This window comes from Chinchilla lanigera, unplaced genomic scaffold (genome assembly GCF_000276665.1).
Source record: "Chinchilla lanigera isolate Chin_1 unplaced genomic scaffold, ChiLan1.0 scaffold00007, whole genome shotgun sequence".
Classification (NCBI taxonomy): Eukaryota; Metazoa; Chordata; class Mammalia; order Rodentia; family Chinchillidae; genus Chinchilla; species Chinchilla lanigera.
The window spans coordinates 13,960,515-13,977,177 of NW_004955408.1; the positions used below are offsets into that span (position 1 = coordinate 13,960,515).

At 42.2% G+C, this 16,663-nt stretch overlaps 1 protein-coding gene and 1 pseudogene across 2 annotated transcripts in view; one reads left to right on the plus strand and one right to left on the minus strand.

The window, feature by feature from the left end:
• Positions 1-6,442: 6,442 nt before the first annotated feature.
• Ttc1 (tetratricopeptide repeat domain 1) overlaps positions 6,443-16,663 on the plus strand; it is a 40,282-nt gene continuing 30,061 nt past the window's right edge. The window contains exons 1-2 of one of the 2 annotated variants that reach the window (XM_005376252.2): positions 6,443-6,519; positions 7,630-7,975. In XM_005376252.2, coding sequence (XP_005376309.1) covers positions 7,661-7,975 — 315 coding nt within the window. In that variant the 5' untranslated portion in view covers positions 6,443-6,519; positions 7,630-7,660. Of the gene's footprint in view, positions 6,561-7,629; positions 7,976-16,663 lie in introns of both variants that reach the window. The other variant, XM_005376253.2, reaches the window with a different exon arrangement.
• On the minus strand, positions 14,113-15,593 carry LOC102022468 (annotated as a pseudogene).

The window sequence follows — 16,663 nt, forward strand, 5'->3', positions numbered from 1 at the left end:
GAAAAGGGAAGCTTGCTGCTCCTGTTGCTGCTGCTGCTGCTACTCTTGATGCTGCTGCTGCTGCTGCTACTGCTTGCTGTCTCCTGCCTGTTCTGCCACAGGCTGTTTCTCCTCTGCCATGCTCCTCTGCCATGCCACCAGGCCTTGGAGCCAGTCGAATATACATTGAAACTTCTACAGACCTTGAGTTGAAATAAACTGTCTGAGTTACTTTTCTTTCACTGATGAAACAAAGTACCCGACACCCAAAGTTAAAGGGGGAGGGTTTATTTAGCTAAATTAGTTATTTAGCTTGGTAGACATTTCATTCCATTATCAGCTGGCTCCAAGTCAGGCTGGCACATGGCAGAGGGGCAACTGTTCATGATGGTGAAAAACAGCAAAAGCAGTAAGAATGCAGAGAGAGAGAGAGAGAGAGAGAGAGAGAGAGAGAGAGAGAGAGAGCAAGTCTCTTTCTGTACTTGGATTTTTTTAGCAAGCCCTAAAGCAGGCTGTAGGGACTCAATGGTCACTCAGTGGTCCCTGGAAGAAAACGGTGAGGGGATTTAGAACATAAAGACAGGAGACAAAAGCTGGGGTCAGGTGAAGTGAGCTTTTTACCTGCTGGGCAAGAGGACTGACTAACAACAGTAGGGGTGTTTATTTATACCTTGTGAAGTTAGTATCATGAGACACAAGGCTGCCTAGTGACTAATGACTGAAATGGTCCAAGCAGGATGTTTTTCTCAATACTGCGGCAGCTTGACTGCTTAGGCACTCTGGCTATCTTGCCCTCTCACATATGACCAATTTTCAGTTTGAGCTGTTTGCAACAGCAGGCTACCCACCCTAGGGTGGATATAGCACTCCCAGCATTGGACCATGAATCAGTCATAAACTCTAGAAGCCTGCCCCCATGACTGCATGAGGCCATGGGGGAGCACCTAGACACAAAGCTTAACATAAACCTTTTCTCCTTTGTGTGTCCAGTATTTAGTCCCAGCAACAAGAAAGTAATTAAGACATTTCCATGTAAGTAGTTCTTCTATAGCCACATATTTTCTAGTGTCGGATTGAGAATGAACTAGTAGAAAGTTCAATAATCAAAAGAAAATGCACCTTTCGTGTGTGTTCATAAGCATCCTGTTACTGTAAGAAATACCTGAGATACTCAAGTTATAAATATAAAAGGTTTACCTTGGCTCTTAGTTTTAGAGGTTTTGATCCATAATCCACTGGCTTCAGTTCTTTGGGGCCTATGGCAAGGCAGTACATCATGGGGAGGAGTGTGTGGCAGAACAGAAGAGAGGAGTAGAAGGGGTCAGGGTCCCACTATCCCATCATGTGTGTCCCTCTGATCTGAGAGCCTCCTACTATGCCCTGCCTTCTAAGGGCTTCACTTCCCTAGCACCACAATGGCAGAAAGCATTTACTACACTAACCTACACTAACCTTCGAGGGACAATTAAGAACCAAACCACAGCACTGTACTTAGATTAAACTAGTTAAGAAGACAAGGAGGTAAAAGGAGATTTTGCCACTCATGTAGCTCCAGGTACCCTAGGCTCTTTGAAAAACCTCAGTCATACTGTGGTTAAACAATAGTCTCACATCAACCGCAGTTATTTTATCAACAATCTCTAAATATAGGGGTAATTGTACAAAATATAGCAAAGTTCAGAAAGTTGTCCTTCATAAGCTTTAAAGTATTTGTGTGAATAGTTACTAAAGTATTCATCCAAGAAATCTGCTGAGCCAGGTGTGGTGGCACATACCTGTGATCCCGACGCCCAGGAGGCAGAGGCAGGAGGATTGCCATGAGTTCAGGGCCACCCTGGGCTACATAGTTAGTTCAAAACTAGCCTGAACTACATAGTGAGATCCTGTCTCAAAAAAAAAAAAAAAAACCCTCCTGAGATGACCATAACTAATGCTTTCAATGATAAAGTAAATATCTACAAATATCTTATATCTTAAAGTATATTTAAGTGAGGGCCTCAAATTAATGTCAAAGGTGTTACTGAATATTTTCCCAGTCTTGTACTCAAAGATAAAGGGTCAGGTGGTTTTCTTGGACAAGAAAGATGGTTCCTAAACAAGCTGGTGTCATAATCAGCACCCTCAAATATTTATAAAAATTCTCCGCGAAATTTATGTTGAGGAGTATGTTTGGTTTGCACAATGTAAGCTCCGTTTTTTCTAGCTTAGAGAGACTTTCAGTCTGATGCTGATGCTATAGCTTGGGTCTGACATATCTCTCAAGTGTTAAAGGCTTTGTCCTGAGTCTGTGCTGTGGAAAAGTGGTAGAACCCTTGAGAAGTAGGACCAAGTGGCAAGAAGTTAGGTCACTGAGAATGCACGATTTTGAAGGGGAGATTAGAATTCCAGCTCCATCTTGTCTGTCTGTCTTTGCTTTCCCAACCATGAGTGAGCAGCTTCCTCTGTAATGTGCTCCTGCCATGAAATGCTGCCAAGAGCACACCCAAGGGCAATGGAGCCACACAACATGGACTGAAGCCTCCAAAACTGCGAGTCAGAATACACCTTTTCTCTTGTTAAGTTAATTATCTTGGGTATTTTGTTACTGTAACAGAAAGATGACAAATACAGTTGAAGTCGGAGTCACAGAAATAGTCCAGTTAAGAGTTAGACTTGAGGAAATTTGTATCCCTCTTAAAAAAAAAAAGAAAGTCTATTTTTATGTTTGAAAAGAAAAAACATCCAACAAACCTTGGTTTTCTTATTGTGGGACTGAAAGGAGATGATTCATTTACTCATTCATTTGTTGACAAATGTTTCTTGACTGCTTTTTTGAAAATAGAGTCTTGCTATGTTGGATCACAGCTGGCCTCCTGCCTGAATTTGCATAGAATGGTATATTATAAACACACTGCTTTATGCTTTTAAATGAGCATAAGTATTTAACATAATAAAGAGATGGTTGGAAATATGCTTCATAACTCAAAATAAATTGTTTGTTCTAGCTGATGAATCCCAGAGGTGAGTGGGGGTGTGGGCCAGCTCAATCCTTCCATTTGTGGTTGAGGCACTGCATTTTGTTTCTCGGCTCAATGACCAAATGAAGGCTGGAGGTGGGGGCTGGGAAGGTAGGCACATGGGAGCAGAATGCTCACCTTGTCAACCTTCCGGATGACTCCCTCCGAGACTGTCCGTCTCCATTTCATACGGGGCCTTCCTCTACCCACAACCAGCAAGAAAGTCTTCATCTTTAACCAGGCTGCAAGCCATTTGTCTGACACTAAAAAACTGCAGGGTTTTCCGGCCAAGTGTCTACCCATATATCTTTTTATAGATATAAATCACCCTGAGAGCTGTTTCTCTGTCTTACAGTTGAAGTTACTATATACACTTGGCCTCTTTGTCCTTCAGAAGAACATAGATTTTTGTAGATAGACCAGACTTCAGTCCCTGCTTTGTTCTGTTGACTTTGGGGAAAATTTTTAACCTCTCTGCCGCTCCTCCATTTTGCTTTTGCTTTTGGTGTTATCCGCCGCCATTCTGGAACCTGGTGTGGCTGCTGCCACCATTCTGGAACATGGCGCTCTGTGGCTTTCTTCTCAAAGCAAAGCCTTTCACTTTTGCAGATTTGAGGCTGCAAAAGGTGGCGACTTGAAAAATGTTTTATAATAGTCACCCAAAGAAAGATACATAAAAGAGTGCAGGAAATCTGTCCACACACTAAGACCAAGGAAACTAGCCAAGGTCGTGGATCCCACGGAAATGTCTGGCATGAGTCCAGCTGAAGACCTAGAGCTCATAACAATGCCTCCCACGAGTCCAACTGGAAGCCCAGAGCCCATAACAATATCTCGTGCAGGCCTGTTTCACTGATCTGTGCTGGAAAGGTCCAAAGGTCAGTGGTAGAATCTAGGAAGTCTGTGCCAGCGGGATGAAGGATCTGTGCTAGCAGGCTGAGGGATCTGCACTGGAGTCAGGAAGCAACACACAAAGTAAGAACCACAGCTCCTCAAAAAAGTACCACAGCCATCCTCAGCAACAGTGAGGTCCCAAGCTCCTCCAATGGTGAAGATGGCTGAGTTCCCATCAGGAAAGCCAATGGAACAAGATTCTCCAGGAGACTGAGCTATGCACTTTCTTCCCCTCCTGAGCCAGGAAGCGATACTCAGACATCTGAGGACCAGAGCACCTCCAAAGTGAACCAAAGCTATTCTCAGTGCCAACAAAGTCCCGAGCTCCTCAGAGGATGAAAACAGCCAAGTTCATCAGGAAAGCCAGCATGACAAACTCCTCCAATAGAACCAAGAGCTCCTTACAGCTTCTACCAGCTCCAACAGCCTTTCTCAGCTCCCAACAGCCTCACTTCTTCTCCAGTTCTGCCTCTTATGCTGCTGGTAACAATCCCAAGGTGGGCCTCCCACACTCAGCACCATGCTTACTCAGTTCGGCTGGGGGTTATAAGTTGACCACCAGTTGTCAATCCACTACAGTATGAAAAATATAATATAAAATGAAGTGTTGGTAATTTTTATATTGATCACATGTTCAAAGGATATAATGTGGGACATATTTTGTTAAATAAAATATTAATTTAAAAAATTAATTTCACTCCTTTTACTGGTTTAAACACTGCTACTAGGAAATCTTAAATTACATATGTAGCTCACATTGCATATCTATTAGGCATGCTGATCTAAGGGAATGCAGACATGTAAAAATTGCCAGGCATGGTGGTGCACACCTGTAATCCCAGCAGTTGGGAGGCTGAGGTAAGAGGATTGCCACAAGTTCAAGATCACCCTGAGGTACATAGTAAGACCCTGTCTTTAAAAAATAAACAACAAAAAAAAGGAATGTAGACATCTAAATTCATAGAATGTTAACTTTTGATTGTGTTTCCTACTTGAAATCCCTCCCAATCCAAAGACTGAAACTAAGGGAGGAAAAAACATACTAGCACCTTTTGAAAACAGTGTAGCAATTCAGGAGATACATATATGTGTGTGTGTGTGTGTGTGTGTGTGTGTGTGTGTGTGTGTATATATATATATTTCTAAAGAACTCTTCTGGCATCTTGAATGTTTCCAAGTAGTGGACCCTGCTTTGGCAAGCTTAGGAACCCAAACTCTGGGAATAAACAGGAAAATGGAGCCAAAGAATTAGAGGACCCCATAGTGTGAGTTTGTGCCCCCAAAACCAGGGTGAGTAAGCCTCATATATGCACACATCCACTTTGAGGACAAAAAGAACTGAGTGGGCCTGGCACAGACTTAAATCTCTACCTGAAGGGGTTACGGATGCACAGGGCATCCCAAATGTTAGCACAGCCTGTGCACAGTGAGTCACCCGGGAAGACAAGAGTCATTTGTCTCTGCCTACAGATTGTCCACAAAGCAATTTATTTTAAGGAGAGTTATCTGCTAGTGTTTGTACTAAAGACTTCCAGTTCATTATTTCATTTAAATTTCATTAAACCTTATGAAGTATCACTATGACCTCCATACTACATTATCAAGGTTTGGTGATGTGTACAAGGATGCATAGCTGGGATTCAAACCAGGGCCAACAGACTCCAGACTCCAGAATCTATATAATCTACTTTTTTTTTCTTTTTTTGAGACAGGGTCTTGCTAGTGATTCAGGCTGGCTTTGAACTCAGTATGTAGTCCAGGCTGGCCTTGAACTCACAATGATCCCCCTGACTAATCCTTAGGAGTGCTAAAATTACAGGCGTGCACCATCCTGCCTGGCAGAATCTACATTTTTAACTGTCCTACTGAACAGCAATCCAGTTGTCATCCTAGCGACCCTGGGATCACCTGGAAGAAGATTCTCCTTTCCTATCCTCCCCTGATTTTGCCAAACCCTAATCTCCCGCCTTAACCACCACTGGATCCGGTATGATGCCTAGCATTCATTCATGTTCAGCATCCAGCATTCTTTCCACAGATGCTCAGTCTTCTAGGGGTATGAATGAAATCTTCACAAATGTTCATTCTATTAATATCGCTAATAGTCACTAATAACGACAGCAAAAGCAGTAACTGACAATAGTAAAATCATTGTTGCTACTAATAATTGATCATAATCATGGTAGTATCTATGAGACTTTCATTAACAATAATGATTACTTCAGGAGGCTGAGGCATGAAGAAAACAATTCTTGCGGTGGATCTCTTGAAAGGAACCACTGGAGGAAAAAAAATACTTTATCTTGGAACAACTATTTATTATGTTTCTGCGTTCTTCTATATATTGCTAGCACGAGAAAGGTCAGAGTGAAAGAAAAAAACGACGGGGACAGACTTTGTTTCTTTTGCGCTAACAAGGCAGAGCGTTGCCGTAACTCAAGATGGCAACCGTCTCGAATTTCTTTTGGTCCGTACAATTACGTCATGCAGAGATTTCTACACCCTATCTCCTCGAGTCGACCACTACATTTCCCAGGATACTTTGCAAATAATGTCGCATTTAGTGGGCGCCGACGGAAGTGCGTCTCCCTGAGCGGAAGTAGAAGTTCTGGGAGACTTGGAAGGTGGAAGCCGGAGGAGTTGTGAGGCTGTGAGTAGTGGGGTTCGTCTGGCGGCTTGGCAGTGAGAAACGTAGGTTGGGGATAACCCTGCTCGGAAGCGCAGGTTAACACTTCTCTAACTCTGGGTATTCAGACTCCTGCGCCCTTCTACTTGATCTGGGGGCGGAGAGAAACGAGACATTACTTGGAGGCGAAAGCTTCGTATTACCCTCTTGGGGCTTTACGGCTTCTTGGAACAAGCTAGGGCGAATTCGGACTCCTGTCGCCACACATTGCCATTGCTTTTGCTGCGACCTGAGGGGCGGGACTGCGGACGGTCTGACTCAGCTAAAGCAGTGGTTCCTCATTGGCTGCACATTCACCTACACAGGCCCTGGCCCAGCTCCAGACCAGTAAAATCAGAATCTGGACAGGGTCTGGACAGCAGTATTTTCTAAACCAGCCCGGGTGTCACTACGCAGCGAAGGCTGAGAACCACCCTTCTAAGTGCCGGATTTTGACCCCCACGAGGATCCATATTAGGACCCGGATTAGGCCCTTGGGCTCTCCTTCCACTGTTAACTATCGCGTGCGTTTCTGTCAAATCAGTTGTCACGGTTTTGGCGCAGATCCCAGTTTGAGCTCAACAAAAAACCTATTTTAGAGCTTGGGGTGGTGGTGCTGGCAAAGACGGAATTTTCTTATTTACGACTTGGTCATTCATTCTAAGTAAAAATTAGGGTCACTTCATTTTTCTTGCTACTGTTTTAACCCCTACCCCCATCCCCGTTTTATTTTTCCTACCTCATTAGAACGTGAGCTTGGAATATAGAAGAGTCACCTTAAAATCCGTCTCTTGTTAGGGGTTGGCGGTATAGCACAGTGATAGGCCCAAGTGTGATCAATTCCCAGCACCAAGGGAAGAAAGAAAAATCAAGTTTGCCTCTTGTTGTTGCTCATAAGTCAGGTGGGCCTATCAGTCAAAATAAGGTTTGGCATTATTTCTGGGTTTATGAATGGTAATCCATTTATTAAATAATGAATACCAACAAAAGGAAGTTAGGCGCATACTGGGCTTTGATGCAGAGGTTTGTTAAGGTATGAAAAACAGAGTTTCTTTTTCATGTAAGTACCATTAACACGTATTTTTTCCTTCCCAGAGCATCAGCCTCACCTCCCTAAGAATTCAGCATGGAGGAGAAGTCAGAAAACTGTAAGGTTCCAGAGGGTCTGTTTAGTGGTTTGAAGATTACAGAGCCCCAGGAAGCAGAGTGTGCCAGGCCTGCAGTTCCTGATGCCAAAGATCAGCATTCCCAGAGCAAGCAGCTCAAGGATGATGAGGAGGCAGGAGAAGAAGAATGTTTTCATGACTGCAGTGCCTTCTTTGAGGAGGAGTCAGGAGTGGATGAGGTTCGGAACAAGACCGATGATGATGGGAATTCCTCTGAACTAGATGAAGAATACTTAATAGAACTGGAAAAAAATATGCCAGATGAAGAGAAACAGGTAAATATTTAGCAGTTTCTGGTACTTTCATAAAGTGTTGACTGATAGTGTCAGTTTTCTAGTGCCATCAGGATTTAACAGTTGCATGGTTTGGCTCAATGTAGCTCATTCTGTTCTCTCTATACTCAAGTTAGTAAAACATTTTGGTCTCCTAAGGTTGGAAATCATTTTTTAAGTTCTGTAAATATTTTTAAGGTAATTATTGTATTGCCTAAAACCTCAATGTTACCGCAATATTTCTTGCTTTTTTCCTCTCCTTTAAAAAAATTAAGGTGTAATTTACAAATGGTGGAACAGTATATCAGTTCTAACAGGTCCAGTTCACATCCCTGTCAAAGTGTGGAACATCTGCATCGTATCAGAAGCTCCCTTTGTGTGCATTCACCAGTCATTCCTTTTTCTCAATCAAACCAGGGATCCATTGTTCCAATTCTTATCCCATAGGTGATTTTCAGGGAATCAGTGCATGATATGAACAGCCACTAGCTAAGTCTGTTGTTGAGTACTTGAATTGCTACAATTGAGATGCTAAATGTTCTTTTATTTAAATATTTGGTGTGGCTAGTAAATACCATATTGGGCAACACAGACTTAAACACCTGCTTTGTTTCTAGACATTTATTTTAAGGAAATCAGTAGAGGCATGCATAAACACATTATAGGTACAAAGATACATTGCAGCATCGTTCATAATTTTGGAAGGCTAGAAAATATTGAACAGGGTATTTGTGGTATAATTTATTTGGTCTTCGTTTCTGGTCCCTAGAACGTAGCCCCTGACACCCTTGAAATTTCCTAAGCAATAGGGTGTCTTTTGAACCTTTTGAGAGGGCCAGGGTTTACGCTGAGTAGTTGATTTTGGGTGGTGCTCCTAGAGTGATGACTCAAGATGGGATCAGTTACCAGAAAGACCAAGGGATGCCAGAGTTGGAACTTTCAGCCCTGCTCCCCAGATGCTAGAAAGGGGGGAGCGGGAGGTGCTAGAGATGAAGTTCAGCAACAGCTCTTGGACCGGATCTCTCATGAGTTTCCAGGTGCTGGGCCTATGGACGTACTGGTGGGAAGGTGGTCTTGGAGAGGGCATGGGAGCTCTGTCCCTCCTCCCACACCTTGCCAGGTGCATTTCTTCACCTTGACGTTCATCAGTATCCTTTGTAATACATTAGTAAACGCTTCCTTGAGTTCTGTGACCGTCCTAGCAAATTATCCAACTCATGGTAAAGCAGGTTATAAAACACGGATGATTTCTTCTAAATTAAAAACATGAAAGTATGTTCATACATGAAAGTTTAGAAGGATATATACCAAATTGTAAGCAAATTAGTACATTAACAGATTGATTTGGTGGTACTGGGAATTAAACCCAGGGCCCTTCCCACTGAGCCACATCCTCAACCTTTTTAATTTTTCATTTTGAGATAGGGGCTTGCACCAAGTAAAAAAAATGTTTTTTAAATTTTTAAATAAATAATAAAAAATAGGCAAGGCATGGTGGCACACACCTGTAATCCCAGCACTCGGGAGGTTGAGGTAGGAGGATCGCTGCAAGTTCAAAGCCAGCCTGCACTACACAGTAAGACCCTACCTCAAAAAAAAAAACCAACAACAATCCCAGCACTCTGAGAGGCTGAGGTAGGAGGATTGCGAGTTCAAGCCAAGCTGGGCAACTTAGTGAGACCCTATCTCAAAATAAATACAAAAGAACTGACAATGCAGCTCATGAATGCAAAGGCCCTGGAGTAATTCCCCAGTACAGTTAAACAAGAAACAGTGTATTGGAGGAAGAAGGCAGTTAAGATTTGGTAAAAACAGGCAGAATCTCTTAAGAGACAACAGTGTATGTGCTCCCTTCTATATTACTGCTATAAATCTTAGCTACAAAGTATGATTGAAATATACGGGGAATGTTTAAATTTAATAATATTTATTACCATAAGAGATACATTGCCATTAATCTCCCTCAAAAAATGCCCCCCTCAGCCGGACATGGTTGCACACGCCTGTAGTCCCAGCACTCAGGAGGCTGAGACAGGAGGATCGTTGCAAGTTTGAGGCCAGCCTGAACTGTACATCAAGACCTTGTCTCAAAAAGACAAAAAAAAAAAAAAAAAACCCTCACTTCAAGCACACTGACCTCGTTATTCATGCCACTTTCTGACGCAGTTTCAGAAGTCCTCTGAACTTCATGTCTTTAGAAGGTGTGATCAAAATCAGTGAGTATTTGTGTCAGGCAGGCTCATAAAAACACTAGTGTGTTCTCATCCATCCTCCTCACCACTTCTGGTAGCATCCACCTTCTGGTTCATCCCCAGTGTCAAAAGGACTATGCGTAGTAAATGTTTTGAATCAGTTCTGGACACAGAAGCAGCCTTGATAGTGCTACTAAAGACCAGGAAGAGGATGTTCAGAATTGCTTCAGAAAGTGGCAAAAATGATGAGATCAAGTAGGTTTGTTTTTCTCCGGTACCAGGAACCGAACTCACGACCTTGCGCTTGCCAGGCAGGCGCTTTGCCGCTGAGCTAAACCCCCAGCCCCGAGATCAAGTAGGTTTGAACCAAGTGGGAGTATTTGGAGAAGAAATAATGGAAATGTGTCTTGTTTTGTTTTGTTTTGGTACCGGGAATCAAACTCAGGATCTCACACTTGCCAGGCAGGTGCTGTGCCACTGAACAGCCGGGAAATGTCTTTTACTGTAATACTTTTTTTTTAATATTCACTGTATTTTGGGAGGGGTGTTTTGGTTTTTTTTTTTATTTTAAAAATAAAACAACAAAAACATATTAACAGACATCCATTTACAAAATAGCACAAGAACAATACAAGCAATACTGAATTACAGACAAGGATTTTGTTGTATTACATATTGATATCTTCAAAGTGGTTTCTCAGGAAAACAGACATGCAAGACAGATCAAATAATTAATCATTAACTGTTCCTTTCAACCAAGCGATAGAAGTCAATAGTACAACTATGTTAGCTATCCTGTATATACATACATGTTTAATTTCCCCCTTCTTTCTTTTCTCTTTTCCCTCATCCCAGTTTATTCACTATATTTTTGGTCATGCTTTATATTTATGAGAACATAAGTAGAAGCATGACTACTCACAGGAAGAGATTTTGGCTAAAATTTGAGATGTACTAGATAGGTGAAGCAAAGAAATGGGTCTTAAAGGATTGGATGGGGTACAGGGTAGATCTGGCAGCAGGTGAGACTGGTATGATACCTCTTTGTGTGTCTGCTTGGGCTGCTACAACAAAAACACTAGGCTAGATAATTTTTTTTCTTGTTTTATTTTTGCTTTTTAAGACAGCATCTCATTGTGTAGGTCAGGCAGGCCTTGAACTAAGTAGCCCAGGGTGTTCTCAAACTCATGATGATCTTCTGCCTCAGCCTCCTGATGGCTAAGATTACAGGTGTGCACCACCACACGTGGCTAGACTGGATAATGTATTAACAGTAAAAATGTGTTGCTGATAGTTCTGGAGGCTGGGAGGTCAGAGGTCAAGATGTCAGTAGAGTACGTATCAAGTGAGGGCCTATTCCTTATAGATGGCACCTGATGTGCCCTCCCAGGGCACAAGAGACAGGCAGCTCTCTTTATAAGGCATTGGTCTCACTGATGAAGGCAGTCTCATGACTTGGTGAATTCCCTTAAGGCCCCATCACTTTATACCACTGCAGTGGGTGGTATAAAGTTTCAGTGTGTGTCAGTCTGTGTCAGTCCGCCTGAATTGTGGAGGGACATGCTTAGAGCACTGCAGATGTTACTACACTGTTGGGACCTGTGGCACATACCACATTATAATGGTCCTGATCCTGTAAGAAAATCACCCTTTATGGGTTACTTGTCATGATGCAGTTTCGTAGGTCTCACGCCTGTTTGCTGGGTAATTCATGTGTGCACGCTGAAACTTGAGGAGCACCATCACGGGGCCTTTTGCACATAGTCTTCTGCATTATGTTGCTGTTGAATGAGTGATGTCATTGTCATTATCTTTCCTGAGGGACCAGTAGTTGACCTTACAAGTTACAGATATTTTATCCTATGCATTTATTCAAGAAATATTTGCATTTCTTCCACATGCCCGGCATTGTTTCAGGCCCTGATGGATGCCATGTACACAAGATAGGGTTTTCTCTCATAAGCATAAAAGATCGTGGCAAAGTGACAGAGGGGTAGGGGTTGAGAGCACAGTGCTGTGGTCTGAAGGTTTGTGTCCCTCCAGAACTCCTGTGGAAAACTTAATCTTCAATGCACTGAGTATTTGTATTGAAAGGTGGGGCAGCAAAAAGTCGTCATCTTGGAAGCAAAGAACAAGCCCTTACCACACACAAAATCTGCTAATACCTTGATCTTCAACTGCTCCGCCTCTAGAACTGTGAAAAATAATAGGTTATCCAGTCTGTGTCATTTTTTTCTAGCATCCTCAACAAACTAAAACAGGTAGAGAAGACTCCTTTTCTTTCCGTAAGCTCATCCTTGTAACTGTGGGCGTGTGTGTGGAGAATACCCTGGTGATTGCTTCTAAAACGTTTTCAGTAACTTCTTCCTTAGAGACCTGCATATTCCTGTTACGCTCAGGAACAAGCACTGACTTTCTCTTTCGTTTCTAGTGGACTGCCTTTTGCCATTGTATGTTCTTACAGTAGCCACTGTTGGGTTTAATGATTGCTGTCGGCAACTGATTAAATCAAAGGCCTGGAATTTAAGGACTGTTAGGGACCTTGGATTTCTGATGATGAATTTAAACTAGGAAAATAGCCGCTTGCTGTAAGACATTTGGACGTTAGTGGGATATGTTTTCATTATGTGCTGCTAGAAAACTTAAATGTGATCTCTAATATTTCCTGTGTTTGTTAAGCAGGATCACTTTGTGTAGATCATTGGTTCTCAGATTCTTATGGTGCCTAATAGTCACAGGAAATGCATTAACTCTGCAAAGCTCTGAGCATGTCTGACACTACAGGCCTGTAAGGTGACAGCCAGGCATCTGCTTTGTTAAAAAGCATCCTTGGGTAACCTTACTATAGGAAGAACTGTACCCAGAGTTCCTCTGGGGCAGATACAGATGACTGAGCTACCTAACCAGCATACTGACTGCATTACCATCAGCAGAATGGTTTACTGAATAGGTTCTCCGCCGCCCATCACAGGGTATTGCTGTATCCACCACTCAGTCCTCTCTCCACCTCCCAAGAGCTGGGACCTTGCGCCCCGCTGCCTAACTACATAAGTTTTCTTTTACCCAGATCTGTTCTGATGGTCTAAAAATGACCTTTTAGACAAAATTTAAGCAGTACTGAAATAGGAAATTATCTTCTATTAAGTTTAACTTTGGATTCCTGAGAAACCACTTTGAAGATATCAATACGTAATACAACAATACAACAACCGTTGTTAATTTCCTACCACTTTGTCTGTAACTCTGTATTGCTTGTATTGTTCTTATGCTATTTTGTAAATGGATGTCTGTTTGTTAATATGTTAATATGTTAATATTTCTGTTTTTCCTTCTTTTATTTTTAAAATAAATTGTTGGGCTGGGGATATAGCTCAGTGGCATAAGCACCTGCCTGGCAAGTGCAAGGTTGTGAGTTCAATCCCTGGTACACCCAAAAAAAAAAAAAAAAGTCATGCTGCTCCCATTGAGCATATGGGGGGTTTCGGAAGCATGAAAAAAAAGTTTTAGGGCCAGGCGTGGTGGTGCACGCCTGTAATTACAGCACTCGGGAGGCTGAGGCAGGAGGATCATTGTGAGCTCAAGAACAGCCTGGGCTACAAAGTGAGCTCAAGGCCAGCCTGAACTGCATAGTGAGACCCTGTCTCAAAAAGACAAAAATAAAATAAAATAAAATAAAATAAAACAAAATAAAATAAATTGTAGCTGGACGTGGTGGCGCACGCCTGTAATCCCAGCACTGGGAGGCTGAGGCAAGAGGACTGTTGAGAGTTCGAAGCCAGCCTGGGCTACAAAGTGAGCTCAAGGCCTGCCTGAACTGCATAGCGAGATGCTGTCTCAGAAAGACAAGTAATAACAATAATAATAATAATAATGACCCTGTCTCAAAAAGACAAATAATAATAATAATAGTAATAAAATAAATAAATACTTTATAAAATAAATTTTAAAAAATAAAAATAAAATAAATTTAACTTTGGAAAATAGAATTTTCTAAGTATAGAATATTTCCAAGATTAATTCCTCATAGACCAGTTTGACTGTTCTCAGATTTAGACATTATTTTGTAACAGAGCTACTACAAATACTACATGCTAATGCAGATAATATGATGCACAGTTTTGGAAGCAGAGTCACAGGGTGAGCGGGGCAGAGGCCTGAGGCTTAGACCAAGAGCTGTTCAGTAGACTACTAGGTGGCCTGGATGTGCGCTTCAGCTGAGGGCTTTCTTTGATGGTGACAGAACAGGAGATAATGCTGGAGACCCACAGGCCCGCCTCAGCGCCTGCTTGGAGCACACGAACACGGAGGGCATGCTCTTGTCGTCACACCACAGCGGGAGGTCTCCAGGGGCTCCTGGTCTGCAGCCAGTACAAACTCCGAAATGCCCCTTTTGAGGGTCCTGGTGGCCTCGTTGGCTCCTTTCCAGAGCTGCTTGTAGTTGCATGACTGCTTCCTGAGGTCCCGTAGCTTCCTGGTGAGGGGTGCATCTGCGAGGGGATAGGCCTTTGGGTTGACATTAGCCTCAGTCATGGCTGCAGTTCCCTGGATTCCTCACTCTTCGGGAGCACTCAACGTTGGAAAAGTCCCCAGTTTGTTTTTTCAGAAGTCAAAGAATGAATGTTTGTAGTTATCTATCTTAGACCTGGAAAATGACTTCATTCTATTGTGTCAGGCAAAGATTGTCTGATTTCAAAGACAACAAAACTAGGAGGTGGTTTTTGTTGTTGTTTTGGGTACCTGAAATTGAACTCAGGGCCTCACGCTTGCCAGGCAGGTGCTGCGCCACTGAGCTAAATCCTGGCCCTAAAAGTTTTTTTTAGTGATAGCAAATCCCATCTGAATAATTATTTATACCCTTAGTGTCCCTAGCCCTTTCAGTGTTTGCCCCCAGGAGTAGTCTCCCTGTCCCAGCTAGATAGGACTAAAGCAAAGAGTTTTGTTGTGTGTGCCTTTTTCCCCTCATCCTTTGAGAAAGTAGGTAGCCTTTTACAATTCTCTCCCTCAAATATGATTGATCGCTATGTACTGTGCTTAAATTAGTTCATACCAAGGATTCTGTTGTCGTTTGGTTTTTTTGTGGTATTGGGGGTTAAACCTAGGGCTTCATCTTGAGCTGCATCCCCAGCCTTTTTTTATTTATTTCGAGGTGAAGCCTCACTAAATTGCATAGGCTGGGCTAAACTCTGCATCAGTCATTCCAGACATGTACCGCCACATCCTGCTGAGTTTTATTTTATAACAGTTACTTCACAGAGCTGCAGAGGGAAGCAGAGAGCTGCTGATAGCTTCGTGATACAGAAATCAACTTGCAGGCGTGACGCTCTTCTCTCCATTTGTTAGACACATGCTACCAACGGGCTTAATTGAAATACTATTTTAGAATGTATTTAATGCACATTTTTATTTAATAATAATAAAAAGCTATACACTTGTGTTATGGTTTATGTCTGGGTGTCCCCCCAGTGCCTCATGCGAACATGGGGCAGGCTATTAGAGTTGAATGATTGTGGGTGTGAGAGCTACACACCCTGGGGTGGATAGTTTGCATATGTAAGAGAGAGGAAGAAGCTGCTTGGGGACATTCCTCCCCCATTCCGCCCTGGTGTGTGCTTGCGGCTTAGCTGTGTGCTGCCGCCCTGAGATGCAGCCCTCTGCCACGTGCCACTCTGCCTTATAATCTGCCAAGTACGGATTGAAACCTCCACAAACTGTAAGCAAAATAAACCTTTCCTTCCTTAATTTTGGGCGTCAGATATTTTGTCCCAGCAGCGAGAGAAAAGTAACCAAGACAACTTGTAAACGCCAAGTCTCCATATTACAAGTTTACCTATTCAATGACCTAAAGTAAAATATTCTGTCCAGCTACTGCATTGTCAAGAGTCTGCTGGAGGATGTTTGCTTCTTGGCTTATAAGGAAATAGAAGAACACTTTCCTGTGTTCTTGCCAGATTTAAATCAGTTAGAGGTCTCTAGCATGAGTGTATGAGTTTTCCATTAAATAAATTGCAAGTTTCTTCTATTATTTTAATGAGTAAATCCAGTAAAACTCTTAGCACAATGTCTGGAATGCAGTAAGAACTCTGTGTACTTAACTCTTTTGTATAAAGCGCTAATACTAATAAACTTTATTCATCTAATATGGAGTCTTTGCTGGAGGGTTACTATGTGTGTAACAGTGGAATAGACACTTAAGTTTAGGTTATATAAGCAAATGGGATTCCCGTGTTAGAAAATATGAATGTACAAAGTAGCAGTGTACCCAGTTCGTGGTTATTTGCTTTACAGGAAGTCCTCACTTTACCATATTATATCATTTTTATAATCCAAACCAGCATTATAAAGTAGTTCATGTTTATAGAACTATACAAAACAATGTGTAATTTTAAAATTCTTAATTCTTTAATTTTCTTCAGAAAGGGCACTTGTGATATTTTGTACTCCCCTTCATCTTTCAAATAAAAGAAAATTAACCCATACTCATTGCAGATTTAGGGAAGTT